The 23,457-nt window shown below is 36.7% G+C and overlaps 1 protein-coding gene across 1 annotated transcript in view; it reads left to right on the plus strand.

Moving 5' to 3' along the window:
• Positions 1-11,336, plus strand: part of LOC121419738 (serine/threonine-protein kinase SIK3-like) — a gene marked incomplete at its 5' end in the record, with an annotated part of 39,604 nt that extends 28,268 nt beyond the window's left edge. The window contains 2 exons of the mRNA XM_041614194.1: positions 242-1,340; positions 10,324-11,336. Of these exons, the coding sequence (XP_041470128.1) occupies positions 242-1,340; positions 10,324-10,889 (1,665 nt within the window). The remainder of the gene's footprint in view (positions 1-241; positions 1,341-10,323) is intronic.
• Between the last annotated feature and the right edge of the window lie 12,121 nt (positions 11,337-23,457).

Raw genomic sequence — 23,457 nt, forward strand, 5'->3', positions numbered from 1 at the left:
ATCTCTATTTGAAAAGTTTTGATAACAGAAATATTATTAAATTTGCATACTATCATCTCAAATATTGTTTAGAATATAAAATGTGCTCTCAAAGGAATTGGATATTAGAATCTTTGCTTTAGCCTAGCAGCTCTTTAGTAGGTTGACAGCTATCTACTGACAGAAGGAATGTAGTGAATCATAAGAATTAACATACCTTGGTCATCAGGCAGATTAATGGTTTATTTTTTTCTTATTTCAGTTATCCCATTCACCAACGGGGATATCAAGCACGTCACCTCACCTCTCACCAGTTTCGTCCATTCGTAGTGATGTCCCCATCGCAGACATCCAAACACAGCATCTCCAGCAGCATCTGCAACGCCTACAGCTCCAACGTCAGTCGGACAGTCCTCCAAGCCTTCGGAAGCTACACAGCCCAGGCAGCAGAGCGAGCCCTCCGCTGTCCAGCTCGCTTCCCGTCCACCCGGAGGAGACTGGCGTCGAGAGTCCAACGGATACAAGCTTCCCGACCAATCCCTTGGACACAATGGTGGGGTCACCGCATTCTGTTTGTAGCCAGCCCGACGAGTCTGTTCCAAGCCCAGTCTCCGCTCATTCCGTTCACTCGCACCGAGGAGTGGAGGTGAACCTGAATGGTCCGGATAGGTCTAATCAAGGGTCGGGGAGTCTTCGAGGGGACGGAAGCCTGGAGCATGTCGGTATCAACGGTCCGCTCTTAGAGGAGACGGAAGATACCAGAGAACGCAGAGACAGTACCCGTAGAGACAGTTCCCGTAGAGACAGTAACCAGAGCCTTGATAGGGAGCAACATAGCTCCAGTATCGACGCGGAGCAGTTGATGCAAGCCATGGCGTATCAGCAGCTTCACATGATACAACAACAGAACTCCAACTACACTAACCAGCTTGGCATGGCTGGCAGCCCCGATACCGTCCAACAACACCTTCAGCACCCGCTCCATCAGATCCCCATTCAAGATTTTGCCCACCTGGCTCATAGACACTTACACCACACCGCCCCACTCTCGGCCGTCCCCACCGAGCCTCTCCACATAGGTATGGCCGCCCATTCACACTTGCCTAACTACCATCCCTCTGCGACGCAAGCCTACCTAGCGGCCCAGGCCAACCGAGAGCTGACCGAAGCCTTGTCGGTCAGCAACGAGGTTCCTGCAGGGATGTCGGCAGTGCCTTTCAGTCAACGTTATCTGCTTCCTGGTATGGTACCTTCCCCGTTAGAACAACAAGCTCAAGAGTTTGAGGAAGCCGAACTGCATCACCAGGTGTTAGACAACACGACTCAGAATCAAGAAATGCATTCCATTAGTGGGTTTCAAGGTAAATAGACTCCACATATACCATTCAATATCCTAGTTATCATAATATAAATGGTTTCACTGATGAAAAGGCAGAATTCTCATCATATATCATTTTATCTCCTTTCTGAAAAAATAGTATTAGAACAGTTCAAAAATTTCAGGACAGCTCAGAAAAGGTTGTTTGCGAAAGTTTGGCATATAAAGTGGCAACGTTCTTTTGCCTAGAAAGAGTTCTATACAGAAATATGTCTCTTCAGACAATATGAGATTGCCAGACATTGCCATACTTCTGAAATACAGCCTTTACTCAATTTTCTTTTCTTTTTCCCCAGTGACGATATTCATGTACTAAACATTTTTTTTTGTTGCAAATTCAACTCTTCAATTCAGTTCCATTCAATTCAATTAATAACCATCTATCCAAAATAAATATTTATCATTCTCTTATGATTTATGATGACTATAGGATGTCATATTTGTAATACCTGATAGATTCATTGACTAATCCACAAACATCAATCTGAAAAGTGGGTTATATCATTGTTCAAAAGGGTTTCATGGTAAATAAACTGGGCTCTTATCCCAGTGCAGTTATACATCAGGGCACCGTGGCATAACAGTTACCATTATGGTTACTTTGCCATCCAATGGCGACTTGCATGGAATCCTTGATTCTGATTGGTTGGTGATAAGCGTTACCATGGTAGTTACCACTGAATGGCAAAGTTGTCATAATAGAATACAAATAATGAATGTTTATGAGTGCAATGGACAGAATACTTCATGAGGTGAAAGATGAAATGATCCATTCAACGAGGCGTAGCCGAGTTGAATGGATCATTCATTTCATCTTTCACCGAATGAAGTATTCTGTCCATGGCACGAATGAAGAAACATTCAGTATTTGGTTTATATGACACATAAAAATTGTTTTTGTTTTTTGTTCATGTGAAATTTATGAATTTCGATGCAAAACATGCTCATGCAGTGTGTGTTCGGTCCGTTGATTGTTACGTCATTACAACATGCGCACTTCTTGTGCATGCAGCTGCAGTCTCGGTGCGCGCGTGCAATGGACAAAATTGTATGGATCCAAAATTGCACGATGGCTGATGACGTCATTGCGAAATAGGCTGAATGAACAATATCAAAGAACCAATCAAATCACAAGGATCTGTCTAGGTGTCATATAATAACTTTTATGCAATGGGGCCCAGATCAGAATACATTAATCTGAATCATTCTTTATATGGATTTCATGGTATCTGTTCCATCACCTATGTACAGATTCATTTATATCTTATCTCAATGCACCAAGACAAGTTCAAGGACGAAGAAAACATTGATGATTGATTTTATCTCTTTAATTCATTACACCCTATATTTTTTTATTCACTTTTGGGTTCTGGGGGGGGGGTGTTTCACAAAGATTTAAGTATGACTTAAAGTCGCACTTAAATGGCTAGTTGCGTGTGGTGTAAAAGGCATGACCGCATTGGTCAGATCATGCAAAGAGGATGCGCACTACTGCGTATTGATCGATTAGATTGCGCGTTGCATTTCAGATACGCGTCACTATTTAAGTGCGATTTAAATCATTCTTAAATCTTTGTGAAACAGCCCCCTGAATTATTAAAGCCTGTGTATAGCTTTGGTAAAGGGTCAATAATGTGATTGATAATCGAATATCATCTAATATGACAGTCTTACTGAAGCGTAGAGACCGTTAGATATTTTTCCAACTGCACTTCTCTGAGAAAATTTCAAATATTCAAATCTTGGATATATAGCGCCCTCTCTCGGCGATGCTTGTTTTAAATTTAAAAAATGGGCATTCAAGCACTTATCTTATAAATTTAGTGATTAGATATCCAAAAGTTACAGACAAAGAACATATCTTGAAAGTTTCAGCCCATTCCGTGATTTGGAATAGGATTTAATTGAAAGACAAAAACACACAGATATTTTAATTTGATCGGGTGACCCGATCAAGTTAAATTTCCATGTAAAATTGCAAAATTTATCCTGTAAAACACATTTTCATTTCATATCCTCCACATCATAACTGTTATAGGGCATATCCATTCATATTAGCTAGCAATGAATTGGAATAGTGATAGGTGCATTTTGGTGGATTTACCAAAACTATACACAAGCTTTAACATCATGTCCCATGAACTCCTCAATAACAGTTAATTTCTATCTTCTAAATATAAGTGTCTCAAACTATGTTTTGAATGAATATAGATGCCTATAAAAATAGCACTTTCTCCAGATTATCATTAAATGTCAAGTGAATGTAGTAATTATTTGGCCCCAAAGGTCTTGATATCCACAAGAAGGAATTGTAGAGATGTCACTAAGGCTAGATTGGAATGCAAGCAATGCAAAATCGTCAGCTGATTTTTGTTTTATGAATATCGAAGTATTGGACAATCAGTATGTTCATATGAATTGTACACATTGTATATTCTTCCAGCGTGAAACCGTATGCATGTGAGCTGAATTACGTACAGTATGTATCCTACTTAAGTATTACACGTCAGTATTGCTATTAAAAAAATGCTGTAGGAGGTGATAGGATATCTGAATGCCATGAATTATATTGCCTAACCAATGTTCAACAGTAGAGGGCAGCATTCCTACCAAGATAGCCTCTTTGTAGGAAAGTAGTGGCATGTCGGACACTGATTAATTTTTGATAAACCATGCCCGTTTCTGGCTATTCGTTAGTGGCGATGATAAAAATTCCAGTGTTATCGCTGTAGTGGTGCTGTAGCTAAATACATATAGTGTCGTTATGCAGTAATGTGGAGTAGTGTATTGTATTCAAACAAAGTTAATATATACATTTAAAAATTTAGCACATGAGGAATGAGCCGTAGATGTATGTATGTTAAATTCTTGAATGTATTTGTTTTATATTGGAGAAAAAGTTAGCATTAGCAATTGGTGTACTCTACATGACCAAATCATGAGGTGATGTTGTATTTTTGCGAATTCACATGGAAAATATGGATTATGTCACACAAGAAAGTTGATTTGATTCAAATTATATCTACATGTAAATATATATATGTAAGTAGTGATGGCCACAGTATGACATTAGTTTTGTGTAGGTAAAGTGTTTGATGATGTCCATACTTGTAAGAAACTATTTTTACAGCAATGTAGGCCATTGTGAATTCAAGTTATGTACACATTCTTCTATCATGCCTTTAACTATTCATTAATAACTTTATCCAAGCATTCTGGAGGGGAGAATCTGATTTTGTATTTATTATTATTATTTTTTTTTTACAATTTTCAGCCTTTTCTTTTTTATTTGACTTGATTTTTCTTTGATAATAGCATACACTCTACCTAAAGATGTAAATGATGTTTTAATCCTATTTATGAGCAGAAATGCATGTAGTCGAGGCTGGTACTTAAAGTCACGACGCCACTAGAAAAACGTTCTCCCTGATACTTTTTACATATGACCCAGGCTGAGGCCAATGCCGGCAATATGTGACTTTGAGGCCGGCCTCGACTACATCCCGGATATTCCAGTATTGCACTGCCTATATATGACAAGATTTTTACAAATTTCTGTATAACACCCAGGGCTAGGGATATGTAGAAGTTTTCTCAGACCTTTTTCCTTGTGGCTAAAGGCCTGGTCACACCGCCCGAGCGTTGTTGGAGCGGTCGTGGAGCGGAAGGGAAAGAGAGTCGAATTTCGTTCACAAATTGGGGGAAAAAAAAACAATCGAAATCAAAATTGGTGAACAGTAGCGAGCGGTGATGATTTTTTCTCTCCGCTCCAACAACGCTCGGGCGGTGTGACCAGGACTTGGTGCTTACACCGATATTTTTATATCACTATCACATCATACAACCTTTGCATCATATACTTCACATAAAAACTCCAAGAGATATGTCATCATGTTGCAATCTCTGTAAAAACACTGTATGTTAAGAATTGCATGTCTTGTAAATATGTTTACCTTAAGGAGTGTCATCCTTTATATTACTGGCAGAATCATATTTTTGATTATTTACTGCTTCTTTAAAAACACCTTGATATGATAATGTATAGATAGGTATTAAGTGTAAATGTAAATTTAAATGTAAATGTAAAGAAAGGTTTAGTGTATTATCCGTGCTTATCGCTGATCAGTTTTCGTGGAATAATTCGATCTTGTCATATTTATTTTATCTGCTTATATTGTAAGGCACTTTATAGGTGGTGTTTTTGTATGTGAATATATTTCATTTCAATCTTGTCTAAACCGTATGCTTGCCAATTGACAACTCTAAGTCCGTAACTTCATTATCTTTTAACTTGCCTTTTACCTTTAAGCGTTATCTGTTAGGTAATCATTCAACACACAAGTTCTGGTTCTTGTTTTTTTTAAATCCAGTTTAAATTCATACAATGGCTCAATGTTAACTATATTAAGCTATATTTGAATTAAGATTGCTTATTATTATTCTTTTAGAGTTCCCCACATGTTGATATGTTAGAGTTAACAACGTGGAGCGTTGTGGCCCAGTGGATTAGTCTTCGGACTTTGAAACAGAGGGTCGTGGGTTCGAATCCCAGCCATGGCGTAATTTCCTTCAGCAAGAAACTGATCCACGATGTGCTGCACTCGACCCAGGTGAGGTAAATGGGTACCGGTAGGAAGTAATTCCTTAAGAAGCTGTGTGCGCTATGAAGCCTAGCTTAGCCGGGTAATATAGGAGCGCCTTGAGCACCTAACAAGGTGGATATGTGCGCAATATAAATATCCTATATTATTATTATTAATTTAAGTCAAAGGTATAGTGTACAGCAGATAGGCCCGTATTCTGATAGCAGGTTTAACTTTAACTCAGGTTTAAAGTTGTGGTTTAAGTATGGATAGCCAATTGTTACATAAATCACTAGCAGTAGAGATATCATATTTCAGCTCATTTGGCTTTCAAATCATATTTATCTAGGAAGTATAAATAGATGATTGTCTTCACCATCAATGGATCAGGGAAACAGCATAGTAAACATAAGGAAACGTTCAACTGAATAAAAAAAATGATACTTTTGGCTTCCCATACTTTAACCACAACTTTAAACCTGAGTTTAAGTTAAACCTGACTTCAGAATACAGGCCTTAGTGTTTAATAATAAAAAGTGACTGAATGGTATTGATGATAAATTTGTTAAGCACAGGATAATGATCAGCTTTCTGAGCGGTTTAGATTGAATTTGATAATTTCGTCTTAACTTATCCATCAGCTTGTTTTTTATAAGGATGTAACCTTACCAAATTACTTATCTTAACAACACAAACTTTGTATATTATTATTAGAAGAAACAAAATATATCTTTAAAGTGCTTATAAATGAAGGAAAGGAGGATATATTTAGTACAATGTTAAGGGCTGAGAATTCCACAAAGGTTTTACTGAAACTTTAAATGATAGGTTCCAATAAGTTTCTACTGGAGTAAATTGTGTAGGGCACTGTACCAAATACTAAAATGAATTGGATTGGAATAGAGTACGGAAGTGACGACGCCACAAACAACTTTTTTGGCAATTCATCATTTTTGATACCATATTTTGGTAGCGCATGATGAAAAAGCCCTACTACCAAAGTTTGGTGAGAATCGGTCCGTGGGGGCCTGATATGTGAGCCTGTGAATCCATAATTAGCCCTATTGAAGTCAATGTATTATTAGCCTGGTTGTTAACATTTGGAACCAGGTCAATTATAATAATATCAAATCTTGGTAGTGGGGGTTTTTCATCATGCTCCACCAAAACATGGTATTAAAAATGCTGAAATGCAAAAAGTGAAAATTGATGACCTCGTAATCTAAAGCGTGTAACCTCACAGTGTATGCACAAAGATGTTCATCATGGAAGATTCAAAGCAAAATGGAAGAACGTCAGCCTCTGGAACTGTTTAGAAGTCTGCTGTATGACCGGAAATGTTCTGATGGTAACCATGGCAACAGATGACGTAATGCCCGAAATCCAGCAGGTCGTAAGCTGTTGAACATGTGCATTTTTTTTGTTATAAGGTTGATGTTAATGTAACAGAATTAAGATTATTGAGAAGTAAGGCCGTTCCTCCTGAGATGTCATCAGATGAACAGCCTGGAACTGTAATTACCATAGTGGGCGGAGCCTTTAGACCAAGGTGGGCGGAGCCTGCTCCTCCTCCCTCTTCTATTCTCTCTCTCAACTCCCATATCCCTGTCTGCCGGGGATGTAGTCGAGGCCGGTGTTTCCGAGTCACGAGGCCACCGGAGAAACCCTACTCCCTTTGACTTTGAACACGTGACTTGGGCCGAGGCCGAAGCCAAGGCCGGCAAAATGTGGCTTCCAAGCTGGCCTTGACTACATCCCTGCTGTTTGCATGCCCATCATGCATTGAGTCTTGTTTGTATCAGTAGAAACCTCATCATCATCTTTGTAGCTTCAAGCATCACCTTTATGATTTCAAGATTTGGATTTGCTTCTCGATCGGCCGTAGATAAGTTCTTAACGTTTTTCCCGAAAGATCTAATGTATTATTTTGTTGTAAAATTAAAAGTTACAATTTTAGGTATTCTAGTTTGTTTACAGATGATTAAAGATGGATTTAAGAATGGTGAATAGGTCTGAAGTTGAAATTTCAGAACTGCTTTAAGGGAAAAATGAGACCTGGGCCTAAGATGGCACCTAGACCCAATTCAAGATCTTTCTTAGATCTGGTCCTGGATGAATATCTGTCCAATATCACTCTTTTTAAGTTTACCTAGTCTTTGATAATCTGTAGACCAAGATGACCTGTAGACCTAGTCCAAGATGACCCTTGGAAATATTCCAAGATGAATCTTAGACCTGATCCAAATGTAATCTGGGTCTAAATCATTCCTAGACTTGGTCTGAGATCTATCTCATATTTATCCAAAATAAAAACATTTTTTGTATGAGCAAATATATCACAAGCATCATTGACTTTATTTCATAGAGCGAAGAGAAGATATCCGTATCATATATTGGGTACGATAATGTGTTGATTATTGGACATGATTTTCATATTGTTTAAAGGTGACAAGTAAGTATTGGACGAAAATCAAGAATATATATGTATATCACCGTATATTATATCATATATCATTTTCAATTTGATCGATTTGTATATATGACATGGAAATTGTTTCTTAACATTTCAATGCCGACAAGTGATAATAGTAAAGATTGATCACATTGTTTGATAAAATACATATTTAATAACAGTGAACGGGGCATAGATGATTACAGTGAGTTGTAATCCATTTTGATTTGGGGTCAAAGGTCGTGCCCTTTCTTTTGAATTATCCATGCCCGATTTGAATGCATAATCTGATTCTTGTTATGCTTATTATGTTAAAATCATTTTATTTCATTCTATTGTAATAGACTGGCTTACTCACCCATTTGAATTCTGTAAACAAGTTTGAATGAATGTAAATAACGGTTATTCAATGCAACCTGAAACGTGATCAAGAATTCCCCAACATAGCATTGGTCACTATGATTATGCAGACTAAATTCAAACTATCTTAATTCATTAACCGTTCCATCACTATTTTATATCAGTTTAACACAAATTTTCCATAAACACTAGCCTGAGATTATATGCGAAAGTAATGATAATGGTGGCTACTTATATAGCGCACAGGTCCACCTTTCGGTGCTCATGGTGATCTTCAATGGATTTTATATGAATTTCCACCATGAAAATTCTTGATCTTTCAAGTAACAATTACAGAAACATTGATACATTTAAATGGGGAAGAGTAAACCAGTCTATTTATTGATTGATATGAATTTCTGTATTGAATTTTGTGTTTAGTGTATTGGTGCAAAATTCTATATTTTTTTATTTTGTTATTTTGGCTTGATGTACCACAGACCTTGTGCATGCTTGTCCTTACCCCCCCCCCCACATTCCTTTAGTTTTTCCCTGGTTGCCCCCCCCCCCCTTCAAGTAGAAAATACTAATTTTTCATAATTTTGTGAAAATGAACACCGTTATCACATTTTGATGCAGGAGAAGATTTTGACAAAAAAAAAATGAAATCAAATTTTGTAATTTATGAAAAGAATAAACAAATCAAATAATTCTTTCAGCATGTTTGTCTGAAAATGGCAACATAATGAAAGCAAATGTGGAAATTTTATAAATTCTGAATGAAATAAATTTATTATAAAATGAGTAAGATTTTGAAGAGTATCATCATAAAAGCATTTTGGGAAAGATAAGGAATTTATGATTTTTGAAACTTCTTTGATACAAGCGCACTTTGCTATGTCTTTTACATTTAAAATCGTGTGCCACTATTTTGACACATAACAGAATCTAAAATGAAATATATATGAATTCATGGATAAAGAAATAACTCAGTTGTCCCATAGTATCCCTCCCATCAGCTTTTCTTTGTTTTCACATCCCATTTGATGTCTACAAAAAAAAACAACTTGTGAGAACGTTGAAAAAGCTATTGTTAAAGAATTTGCAACTTGCTTCCTCCCAAACGAGGATACAAAATATAAGCAATGGAAACAAAATGCTATAAAAGAAATGTTATTCATACCCTTCCCTTCCCTTTCCAAATGTTGTGGTACAAGGAAAATTTAAAACGACAAATTTACTACAAAAATACCAACGAAAAGAATGAATTTTCCTGAAATTTAGTTGATTGGACAAAGAATGATTGCATAGAAAATGAAAAAAAAAAAAGAAAAGGAAAAAAAAAATGATTTGAAGTTGCTTTCGTTTGGTATTTTGTTCCATGAGAGTCAATCAAAGTCAATGTATTTTCAGACTTTTTCACAAGCATCATTGCACTAGACGCAAAATCATGAATATTCATCTCACCATGTTGCATTATGTATGAGAATGATTTCATCACGCACCATTCACTTAGCACACATTTTCTGTCTCCCCCCTTCTTCCTCTCTCTCTCTCTCTCCTATCTCTCTCTGTCTGTCTGCCTGGATTAGGACTCTTCCATTTGGGCTTCCGGGGGAGTCAGGGTCAACTACGCAATCACCAGCGTCACCACTCGGCTCACGCGACGACAGGGCACGTCCAAACCCAGCTCTTACAAAGAACCTTTCGCGTCCCTTCCGGTGACATATTCAACATGGCGAACAATAATAACTCGGGCATGACCGTCGGTCTCGTCAAACTCGACTACGAGGGCGGCGTTCCGCCGTTGATCAGGCAGAGTATGAACATGAGTTGTATCTCGCTGAGCGACTCGTCGGACCTCGCGAGCGAACCGTCGCCGATAAAGCACGCGAAATCGTTCAGTATGACAACGTGTAAAGAACTTAATGAAATAGTGAACGAAATCCGAAGGACGTTGGATCGCAGGCACCCCGATTTAGTTTACACGAACAACGAAAATATGTTTGAGTTGCAACAGAACGGTGTGGAGATGGAAATGGAAGTGTGTCGGGTTCCGGGTCTCGCGCTTAATGGTCTCAAATTACGGAAAATAGCTGGAGATGCCAGTCAGTATAAGGAATTATGTAGCGAAATTCTTCAAACAATGAAGCTCTAGCGTAGGCATCTTTTGCTGTTTCGAAAGCACAAATGGTGAGGAGCCAACGTTTGCAGTTTGATGTTAATCGGAGGAACGCACAAGCGATCGTCCAAGTGATTTCATTTTTGAGTGAGATCAATGTTGCAGATGTCAGAAATCGAGTGATGATGTCTCTTAACATGGAAAACATACATTGCATCAAGAAGTGCTGTCAACAAGTCTTACCACTGGTGGCTACTAAATTCTGTAATTCTATATGCTTTGTAGAGGGACCACCCGCTTCCATTAATCAATGGGGAATTTAGCAATTCCCATTGGGTTTGTACAGGGACCTTGTTTCAGTAGGCAAAGAATGGGTATTCTTATTGACTGCTGAATTCAGTGAGTCCCATAGGTTTTGTACAGGGATCACCTGGTTCTAGTGGGCAGTGGATGATTTTCAAGTCAGGTGTTGGCCTTGGTGTTTGTTCTAGTGTTGAAATTTGGATTGCTTCCCTAGCTCCAAAACCTGTTGTTAGTTCGTAAAACTGATCCAGATCACATTATTGACATCTCAACAACGAGCGAGTGACTTTTCGGGACCATCTTCATTCTATGTTTGGTGTTATACTCGTGTAAAAATTGACCTAACACCAACACCAAAAGGTCAACACTGAACTTGAAATCACCCAATGGGTTATTCCTGTTGACTGCTGAATTCTATATTTCCCATACATAGGCTCTTTATAGGGATCACCTGGGGGGGGTTTCATGAAAGGACTTGTCGGACGTTTTATCCGACAAGTCCCATTTTATCCGACAGTTACCATAGGAACAGTGCCTTTCAGCCGATCAAAATCATGGAAAGATGTCAGATCTGACAACTTGTCGGATGAAAATATGGATGAAACGCTCCCCTGGTTCCAATAGGCAATGGGTTAACCTGTTGACCATTGAATTTGGATGCATTTAGAGCCCTTTATTTGTGTGCTTGCCCAACCACGCAATACAAAACGAATTGCCCAAATACCGTCATAAAGGGCCCCGATTGCCTCCAATTTAGGCGGTAAACTGCCCTGAATCTCCATCTAGGCCTGCGATGCATGAACACCCCTTTAGCCCTATGCAAGTATGTAGTTCAGACACACCGGTGAAACCAACTCCAGACCAACTAAAGCTAATGGCCCATATTCTGATGTCTGGTTTTAACCTTGGCCATGGTCTAACTCTGTGCTCATATTCTGGAAAGCCAAACAAAGTCAAAATTCTCTTTACATTGTATATTTCCTATGTTGATTGAACTCTTCACCCCTGCTTTAATGATAAAGTCAACTGTCTTATTTATCATTCCCAGACAGTTCTGATTGATTTGATTGTCAAAACAGCTGATAAATTAAACTTCTCTTATTAGGGATTTATGTCATGATTGGCTTTCCATAGTAAAACCACAAAATTAGACCAGGGGCCGGTAACACAAAGCTTTAATAGCAATGATCGTAGAACAATTTTTCTACGATTGATTACATTGACTACACTGTACAATCAATCGTGAAAATCAAGCGTACGATCAATCGCAAACCTTTGTGTTACGGAGCCCAGATCTCTGTAACACAACGATTAGCGATCAGTTGCCAAATGAACTGACCAATCAAGATCAATTTTACATGAGCATTTGGCTAAGAATGCTAACCAGGAACCAATCAGAAGTGTTCTTTCATATTTGCTATTTATCGCTATGCTTTGTGTTACAGGGCCCAGAGTATAAACCTTGAGTTTAGAATATAAGCCATTGTTTTATCTCCGTTGGTTGATTGGGGGCTGTTTTGTTGGTGTGACCCAAGTGTTCCACAATGATCCTGGACCCCATCTTACAAAGAGTTATGATTGATCCAATCGATTGTAACTCTGTGGAAATCCATCAGTGTCATAATTTTTTCTACAGGGAATTTGCACAATGTCCTTTGTAAACAAAGAGAAGAACAGGGAATGTTCAGGAAAACAATGAATGCATGAATATACATCATACATGTAGTTGGAAAATATTTTGATGTTGCTGGCCGTCCATAGCTGCGATTGATCAGATCAGTCGCAGCTCTTTGTAAGATGGGGCCCTGGAAGTATTTCCTGGATTAATAAAATTTCATAATCATTATATAAACAAAACTGGGGTTGGTTTTCAACTTTGCATGAATCAATGTATTAACAGTGCTATCTTCAACCTAAGAAATGTTCATCCAAGTATTATTCTCGCAGTAGCTATGTATTCTTTTTTGCAACGTCTCCACTTTTCTCTTAAAATCCATTTATATTGAAGGGCGAACATCACTGCTATTTTCAATGAGAAGAAATGATTATGGAATGGCTACTTGAAATGTTTGTTATAATTCCCATCATCATTAATCCAAATTTAAGTAATTAGCCTAAAATTTGTGAAGCTTCCTTTTGTCAGACTCATAAAACCATTAAGGTCATATTGTATTGTTCTCGACCTACTGAATGTTAGTATTAACCCCCCCCCCCCTTTGCTCAAAAATGATCTTCTGATCAAATGCAATACCCCTTTTTCATGAAGTATTCAGACTTAAATAAAAAATCTTTGTGAAGTACTTGAAATGATGATCCGAGTCACAAAGAGATAGTATTTTGTAAAGTGCAGATTGCATGCATCATGTGTTGTTGGATTGAGCAAGTTAAAGTGTTTGCCCAACCTAGCAATGCTCAATGTATGCCATCCTGACTGGAGATAGACGCCTTTAGAAAGAAGAAGCTCTGTAGGTATTTACTCCTCAACTGAATTTCAATACTTTTGGGAAATAGTCAACTTTGACAAGCCTAACATATGGGCCTAACCTTCTACTCCTAAGATTTGATGTCTTCGATGAAATTTTCTGAAGTATATTTTAATAACTGCCCTTTTTGACACCAAAAATGAACTTGTCATAAAATATATAATGTGAGCACTTGTATTTTTAAAACCTTGTGTACGAAGAAATCATGGAAGTATAAATTCATGCTATTACATGTACGAATGTAGAAAAATTAAATAGTATTTTTTATAAAACACCTTGATAGTCAATTTGAATCACGTTTTATGTCGATAATTATAATATCTATATATTTATGTGAAAAATCATTGAACAGGCTTGCATGCTATATTATATACAATGTAAATTATTACTTTATATCTGAGTAACAGGGTTTTATTTCAATAGCATGCACCCCTATTGTGTATTAGAGTGAATATGATATTTTGGGTTTGGGGAAAGAGTTTCAACAAGTCCAAATTTTTAGAGAAAAATAAGATCAATGTCTATACAGTGTATGAATGTTCTTGTACATGTTTTTGTCTCTCAATGTCAATGTGAGCATTTTTATCCACTTTTATTTTTATTATATTTGGCAAGCCAATAATTTCCAGTGGCAATCGGTGACAGGTTAACAGGTTTAAACAGGTCAAAATGATTTAGGAAAATGTATCTTGTAGACATATGTCTCTTTTATGAATAATCTCTGGGGTTGCCTACCTGAGCGATTTACCAAATTTTATTTATTCTTAGGGAGAGGGAGCTGGTTGTGTCTTCTTACACATTTTCTCAGAGGGTTCTGATAGAGGGCGGTATATACAAGCCCTCTTATCCTCATTCAGATATGGTGAGCTAGAGCTCAGTACTGTTTTGATGCTGTTTAGAAATGCTGTGACAAAATGCATCACTTTTGCGAATCAACACACATCCATGCTTCAAGTTCCATTATATGTTTTTTCAGACTACAAACGTCCTTAGCCCCAAGAAACGGTTCCATGGCATTTTCTCTGGCGACAATTGCTCTGCTCTAAATTCCAAACACTAATGGAATGACCAACTTCAACCTGGATTTAAAGGGGAAGTTCACCCTGACAAAAATTTTATTGTACATATAGCAGAAAAAATAATTAAAAATATTGCCGAAGGTTTGAGGAAAATTCAACAAATAATTAAAAAGTTATTAGAATTTCAATTATTTGATTTGTGACGTCATATGCGAGCAGTATTCCTACATAGCGAATGGTAAAAAATTAATGAAATGTCATTTTCTCAGAAATTGAAAATGGTTTTCACTGTAACTTTTGTATATCGATAGACAGATCATTTCACAACTGATCATTAACAGAAAACAAAATTAAGTTACCAGGAACCATACAAAATTTGAAATTCATGCATTTAATATTACATAACACATGGGGCAGCTGCTCGTTTATGACGAGACGAATCCAAAATTTTGAACTCTAATAACTTTCTTACTTTTTAACGGATTTTCTTCAAACCTTCACCGATATTTTTTTACTATTTTTTCTGCTATTATTACAACAAAGTTTTCTTCAGGGTGAACTTCCCCTTTAAACACTTTTTGGTGGAATAGTGGGATATAAATAACAGGCAAGATGGATGTATGTATAGGTAACAATATCCCATGAATGGCCCACATTGGCCAAGAGATTGGTCCTGTTTTACTCATGAGTTCACTGTTCTGAATTCATGATTCCACTCTTCAAACAGTGGACTCATGAATAAAATAGCGTATCTAACCATGGTAATGGGCGTAAATTTGGCACCCTGTGACAAAAGGGCGCATCAGCATTGGACATTTTTGATACACGCTCCGGATATGTGGTAAATTAAGCGTAATTTATACAGAAAATCTGCTTAAACCATGGATCCAACCGTGGGTTTTCCAAACCACCTTTGTGAATTCGGGCTTTTGTTTCTATAGAAAGATTACCAATCAAATTGAAAGATTTCAATAAAATATGATTGCAGATTTTGTATTACAACAAGGTTTATGAAATGGGCCTTTGGACCTTTGGTCATTCTTGTATTCATGAAACTCATTTATGGATGCCTTTTCTCCCATTGATTTTGTACACAAAATTTTACTGAGCTCTCGCACCATTTATGGAGGAGGCTTTAATACATATATGAAGAAATTATTATTGTTGTAAGAAGGTTGAATGAGTTTATTGGAACTTACATGCTGATGTAATTCTCCATTGATTTAATGAAAGAAATTATTAGGCAGCTGAGTAGATTATGTGTAATTAGTATTAAATGAGATTTATTCGTAAAGCTGTATTTTCCAAAAGAATTATGCAATTTTGATGATGGTTAGGTTTAATCTCGCTTGTTGATTGAATCGCTTCGAAGAAAAAAAGTCTTGGGGAGTTTCTTATCAAATCACTAAATTAGAAATGTTAATACACATAATTATAGTCTTGAATAACTTCAGCCCAGGGTGGTGTTTCATAGAGCTGTTCGTAAAGTTACGCACAACTTTACGCACGACTGGAACCTGTTCTTTGGCACTAAATCAGTTACATAGGGATATCATTTAGCACAGGAAATGGTCACCAGTGGTGCGTAAAGTCATTCGTAACTTGCATGTAACGTGCATACAACGTCTTTGTTTGTGACTCTGACACAAGGTAATGTGTAATGCTTGATGATTGCTGCAAGGTTAGATGTTATGAAATTTAAATTATTTGAATTTTATATTTCGATGACATTTCTCTGAGAAAGAGGAACTGACCACACATGTATGAAGCTCGTAACGTTTTAGTGTTTATGAACCAGCCTTTAGTTTTGTTTATTGGAATATATTCTTTGCTGTTTTCACCATCTCTTTTACTGACTCTCCATCTCTTTCTCTCTCTCTCTCTTTCTTCCTCTTTGCCTCTCTTTACTTTCAATTAACATTTGTTTTGCCTCCCTCTCTGTGTCCATTTCGATTTCTTATTTCTCTTCACTTTTTTTCTCTTTTCCTTGCATTCTCTCTGTTGGCCTCTATCCTTCTCTCTCCATCTTCCCCTCTCTTACTCTCATTTCTTTCCCCTCCCCCTTTACGATGTGTTCACTGTGTGTAAGTTGCATGTGCCAGTTTCCTATATTAAGTAACTTGTCCTCATTGTATTGCTCGTGGTTTGCTGCATGTTTCTTTATGACTTGTTTGAGAATTTTCTGAATTAAGAATGACCCCAACTTCCCTCCATTCACGATCAACTCCTCCTCACACTACCCACACCCCTCTCTTCCCTACCCCTTCCTTCCCTTCTCTCCCTCCCTCCCCCACCCTTCCCCCTACCAACTCTTCCTCACACCCATCCTTCCCCCTTTCCCTTTTTTCCCTCCCCCTTCCTATCTTGCCCTCTCCTCAGCTCCCTACCCGTCCCTTCCCTCCCCTACCCTTCCCCTCTCCTCCCCTTTCCTTCTCTCCTACCCCTTCTCCTCTCCTTCCCCCTTTACCTCTCCCTCTCCTTCAGTCTAATCTACTACTCCGTCCTTTTCCTCGGTGCACCCTTGGATTTGTCCTCTGTCACCTCTGCCGCCAAGCAAGGTTACCCTCATGCAAAGCATCTCTTGATATTAAACAGACAGCAGTGACTCCACCACCGGTGATCCTGTTGGATCCAGGCCATAGCCTAGTTCTGTAAAGCGTGCATTTAGTGTTTACAAATAGACTGCATCATTAGCCAACAAGGGGTTTTAGGCACCTTGTCAAAAGACATGGCTATGACTGTCCCTGCAGGAACCCCAAAACGACTTTTTATTACCAATCCTTTGATCGATTTCATCATAGACAATGTAATGGGTGATGCAGGGGAGTTGTAATGAAAAGTTGCACAGGCCCGTATTCTGAAGTTGGGTTTAACTTAAACTCAGGTTTAAAATTGGGGTTTAAGTATGGATAGCCAATTGTTACATAAATCACGAACAGTATAGATATCATATTTCAGCTCATTTGGCTCTCAAATCATTCATAGTTGTCTTGAAAGTATGAATAGATGATTGTCTTCACCATCGATGAATCAGGGAAGAGCAGAGTAAACATACAACTTAATAAAAATTTTGACACTGTTGGCTTCCCATAATTTTAGCACAGAGTTAGACCATGGTCTAAGTTAAACCTGACTTTAGAATACGGACCATAGTATCTTTAAAGTGGGATAGGTGCTTTGGGATGTGACACTTTCTTTTCAGTTTTGTGGGGAGAGGCAGAATACATAAAAAGGAATAGGGTTCTCCATATTTGCAAACAGACCGTGTATTGTGCTATCATGGCCAAAGAGGTAGTATATCTCCTTTTCGAGACACTTTATTCTATTTATCTTGGTTATAAGTAGTCTCGCATTGAATATGGTGAGAAAGAGAACTGGGTTACGCTTGTCATCCCAAAGGTTTGTTGTTTTGATACGAGCAAACGTACACATACCAAGATGTTTATTATTCCGATAATGAAAACTGGTTCATTCATCTGAGCATTTATGGCCTTGCTCCAAAAGTTTTGGTCTTATAGTAAATGAGTTTGTTAGTTTGAAAATTAAGAAAGAAAGGTCAGTTCTTCCATGGACCTATTACGAAGGTTTGATAGTCTAAACATGAAAAAAAGGTTTGTTATTACAGAATTATGTAGAGCTGTACAAACCTCACTTCATTGCTAGACTATCAAACTTTATTTTCATTTGATTAACTAACATGTGAACTATTGAACCTTGTTTCATTTTGGAAATAACAATCTTATGTGTCTAGAAACAAAACAGTTAAACCATGACCACATAGCAGCTATTTCTGTCATTTCTATCTGCAATCAAATCACTCGTTCTAGTTCATTGTAAAATGCGGAGTTCTTTTTCTTTATATTACTTTCTCTATTTTGATCTGTGATGTGATATCTCAATGTCTGTTTATCAAGATGCCATATTTGTGAAAAGTCTTAACGACTTCCCATTCGATCGTGATGAATTCATTAAATTGTATAAATACAAAGCTATATATAATATATATATTTGTGACCTTGGTTAATTGTTTATTTCAATTAAAAATATTTGTAGTGATGGTTGAATAAATGCGGGGATGAATACGAACCTCCTATGATATTTTGTGGAAGTAAATTCAAGAATTGTTTTTCGTTATTTTGTTTGATATTCCTCGCTTATCTCGAATTATTGTTGGAAAGAGTGAATCCTACAATGAGCATTAGTGGAAGTAAAGTCGAATTGCGTTTTTTGTTATTTCACTTTTCATTTTCTTCGCACATCCTGAGATGGTCTCTTAAAAAGCAATGCCCTTTTAACTATTGCACGTCCTTGTACTTCTCATGTTCAATGTACACTTCATTATTTTAATGTCGGTGTTGAAAAGTGGTGTTGAAAGTTGGTATTGATATGGTATTAGACAAAGCAAACACTACATAACACCAAACTTGGAATAATTTGGGTGTTTATATTACCATTACTCAGTGTTTAGCTGTCAATACATGAGTGGTGCGGTTTTCTAAATGCAAACTGGGTGTTAAGGAAATGCAAACACCACACCTAACGCCAAACTTGGAATAATTTGGGTGTTCATATTACCATTACTCGGTGTTGAGCTGTTAATACACGAGTGGTGCCATTTTGCTGAACACAAACTGGGTGTGAAGGAAATGCAAACACCATTCATAACACCGATCTTGGACTGATTCCAGTGTTTATGTCACTCAGTGTTGAGCTGTTGATTAACATGAATGGTGTCATTTTTTTTTTCAAACACAATATGGGCTAAGATTTCATGCACCACCCTGAATCTGTGTTCGTGTCACCAACACCAAACTTAAAATCGGTATTTTCTTGTTTGGTCACACTTCTCCATCAAATGCCTTTTTCATGAACCTGTTAACTTGTCTGTGTACCGGTATATTTTGAAAAAGCATTATCTATAACCTACGATTAGCATGCCAGTGCTTGCCCAGTATAGCAACCATTTTATGCAAATTGGATTCTGACAAAAAATGCTCACATTTAATTACATGAATTAATCCACTTTAAGCAATCCGACAGTTTTATCCATAAACCATTGGTAAAGTTCACTATTACCACGTTAGAACAGGATCATATTGAATATTGACATTTATTTTACATCGATTTTTGGTGAAGATGGTATATGCTTATAAACATCCTATACAGGGAGATGACTATTTTAAAACTTGTCTTATAGGGATACCCCTATTCAAACAAAAGTGATAATTCAAATGTTTGCAACGCGATTTTAGTCATACAAAACCATCTTATTTTTGTGTGTGAAAGGGCTTACATCATTCTCTTACCTTTTCATTAATTTAACTTGGCAAGCATGTCCAGCAAACAGATCTTTTATAGCATGTTGCAATCAAACCAACTTGAAATCAATCACAATTGTGTGTTTAACCAATCAGATGCATGTATTTCAGGGACCCGTCTTACAAAGAGTTACGATCGATCCAGTCAATCGTAACACTATGGAAATCCATCAGTGTCATAATTTCTTCTACAGGAAATTTGTAAAATGTCCTTTGTAAAAAAAGGAGAACATCCCGAATAGTCAAGAAATCAATGAATTCATGGATATGCATTCATATCTAGAAATTTTTTTGAACAAATATGCATTGTTTATGTTGACGTTGCTGGCCGTCCATAGTTGTGATTGATGGGATCAATCTCAACTCTTTGTAAGACGGGGCCCTGATCCGCAATTTATTTTATGGATTATTGTTAGTTAATGCCACTCTTTTGTTCAGTATGCACATGTGTTTTTTTCTGCATTAACTGTTGAATTTTGTTTTATCATGTGATAGGTCTTGCCCCCTCCAATGAATATGAATTATCGAGTTTTAACCAAAAATAAACACATTTGATAATCTCATAGAAAGTTAGAAGTTTTTTATATTGATTTTAATAGAAGTGAAAACTAGCCGAGATATTATATACATGGTCATTTACAGTGGGTACTCAAATTACCAAAGAGCAGCATGTGAATTCGAAAGAAAGAAATAGTATGAATAATTGAATGAATTAATAATGCTTTATTTACCTTTGTGTACTATAAAGATTTGCTAAAATGTAGTAATTTCCATCTTTTGCCCTTATTAAGGGTTGAAGAAATGATATGTACATTGTACTCTTTTCCCCCTTACACTAGTGTCATCTCCATTACCTTAAAAGGCAAACTGAATTCCAATGAGTCCTATCAAAGACTTTTACCCTTTTATCATAACATCTGGACATATATTATGAAATATGAGATAAGGATATTAATTTCATTGGAAAAAGAGTAATTTTTGTGACCATGCTACGAACATATGGTTTCAGCGGTGAATACTGTGTCATTTTTTACAGAGTGTCAGAAAATTATCTGCCATTGAAATGGCCTTTACTCCCCAGGGAGTGGAGGATGTGCACACATTGTGTGCGGGAATGACTGATTGAATCCGGGGTAATAATATATCTGTAAAGCGCTTAGAAACGTTGTTCCGATGGATTAAGTGCTATATAAAAGCGGATTATTATTATTTATTTACAGCAAAAATTGTTTTGCATGTTGCTTTGGAACCATTGTATCCCGTCCCCTCCCACTGCCCCGCCCCACCCACCCTACCCCACCCCTAAGGATAAGAATATATAGTCCCAGGATTGTATTCATAACCTGTTATAGCGTAATCATTATGTTGATCTAGAACCAGATGTTCAATTCATATATCTGTTCTGAATCTAGCAATGAACTTCTGTTGAGCGTGTCATGAAATTGTCGGGTGTTTTATCTGACAGTTACCATAGTAACAGTGCTCCTTAGCCAATCAAAATCAAGGAAAGTTGTCAGAAGGAAGATGTTGATGAAAGGCTGATGTCCTAATTGAAAAATAACTAAATTGATGGGGTTTTTTTTCAAATAAAATTGGAAAGATAAACCTTTGAAGTTATTGCTCTCCTTTTCACTGAATCTGGATGCCTTTCTTAAAATGATTCTAAAAAGGAAAAAAAGAAATTGTTTCTGCTTTGAGTTGTGTACCGTTATTTCTTTGTGAATCATAGTCAATGAATTTGTATTTCTTGATTTTGAAATTGATAATAATTACATAAATGACAATATCATATAATATTTCTTTCTGTCAGTGGGTATATCTCTATTTTATCCTGTTTATAAGGGAAAGCGTGATGGAATATTTGGTGCCATATTATTGTATAGAAGTGATCTAATTGTCAGGGGAAATAGTAGTTGTTAAAGATGTCTCAGTGTGAAAATGAACTTTTAAAAGGCAATTCTCTATTTTTATCACTTTCGTATGTGAAGTCCTTTGTATGTCATTCATTCATCACTGTCGGGGCCAAGTATCACACATAGTGATTAATCACAATGTTCATCTTGATTCTTTTGAGTATTATATGTAATCAATTATGACAATCTTGTGATCAATAGCTATTGTTTGTGGTACAGGCCCTGATCAATATCACTTGTTGTTGCACTTGGAAGTCGGTCTTTACCCTTCTTCATGTCGGTGCAAGAAGGCCCTCAGCAAAAACATTTTCGCTCACCCTATCAGTGCAGAAATGCCCTTATGCAATGCACTATTGCGTGCTGCTAAGGGCGTTTTTGTGCGCATGCGATGCGTGATAGTGTTAATGGCATTCTTGCACTGATACAACTTCTGAATATGGTAGCATGTAGCGGTTTCATGTTTTCATGGGAATTCTACTAGAATCATATTGGTTATTGCGATTACTGGTGTATAAAATATATTGAAGAATGTTCTAAAAAAAACCAATCTCATCACTGTGTGTGTTTGCCCAGTGAATTAGTATTTATGCACTTGTGCTTTAGTAGTCCCTGATTTTACGAATGATTCTATCTTTCCTCTTCCTAAAATGTCAATTTCCAGTGATTATGAAGGTAAATGTATGTTTTTAATTGTGTTTGAGTACTGTATATTAAGTGAAGTCTTCTATATAAAACTAGATAACTTATAACATGTATGTTCCACAATAGCCGCGTCTGGTTGAAAATGCAAAATTGTTCCCTTTTTTTTTCAAGATAGCCAAATATTGATAATGCATTATTTATAAGGCGTAAAATGGATATATATTTGTTATTGAATTCTCTAGATCACAAATGCTGAAATAAAAAAAATATTTGTATATATAAATATCTATATGAAAATGCATTACTGTGAGCATTGTGTACTTGTATTGTGGTGTATCATGTGTTTTGTTGCATAGAGTATATATGGTGTTGCACTGTGCACTTAAAGGGATACTCCAGGCTGAAAATATTTACATCTAAATAGATAGAGTAAAATTCACAGAGCAAAATGATGAAAATTTCAGCAAAATTGGATAACAAATAATGAAGTCATAGAATTCTAAAGTTTAGCAATAGTTTGTGAAAAAAATGATATACATGTCATCATGAATATTCATAAGGTGGGCTGATGTCACATCCCCACTTTCCTTTTTCTTATGTTATTACTGGTACAGGAAATAATTGTTTCATTTTTTCATACATGTGTGAATAATGAGTCTCCTTTATAATGAAATAAGTTGCAGAAATGAATACATAATGCACTGAATCAGTTTTCAATCCAATTTTTTCAGTTCTTGGTAGAAAAAATTTTAATAAACCCAATTTCATGTAGTAAAATACAAAAGACCAAGTGGGGATATGACTTCACCAATTTGCTCATTTAATATTCTTGAAGACATGCCTAAGAACTGTTTCACCGGATCGATGCAAATCTTTAAAATTCAATGACTTTGTTATTTGTTATCCGATTTTGATGAAATTTTATT

Source organism: Lytechinus variegatus, chromosome 8, assembly GCF_018143015.1.
Source record: "Lytechinus variegatus isolate NC3 chromosome 8, Lvar_3.0, whole genome shotgun sequence".
Classification (NCBI taxonomy): domain Eukaryota; kingdom Metazoa; phylum Echinodermata; class Echinoidea; order Temnopleuroida; family Toxopneustidae; genus Lytechinus; species Lytechinus variegatus.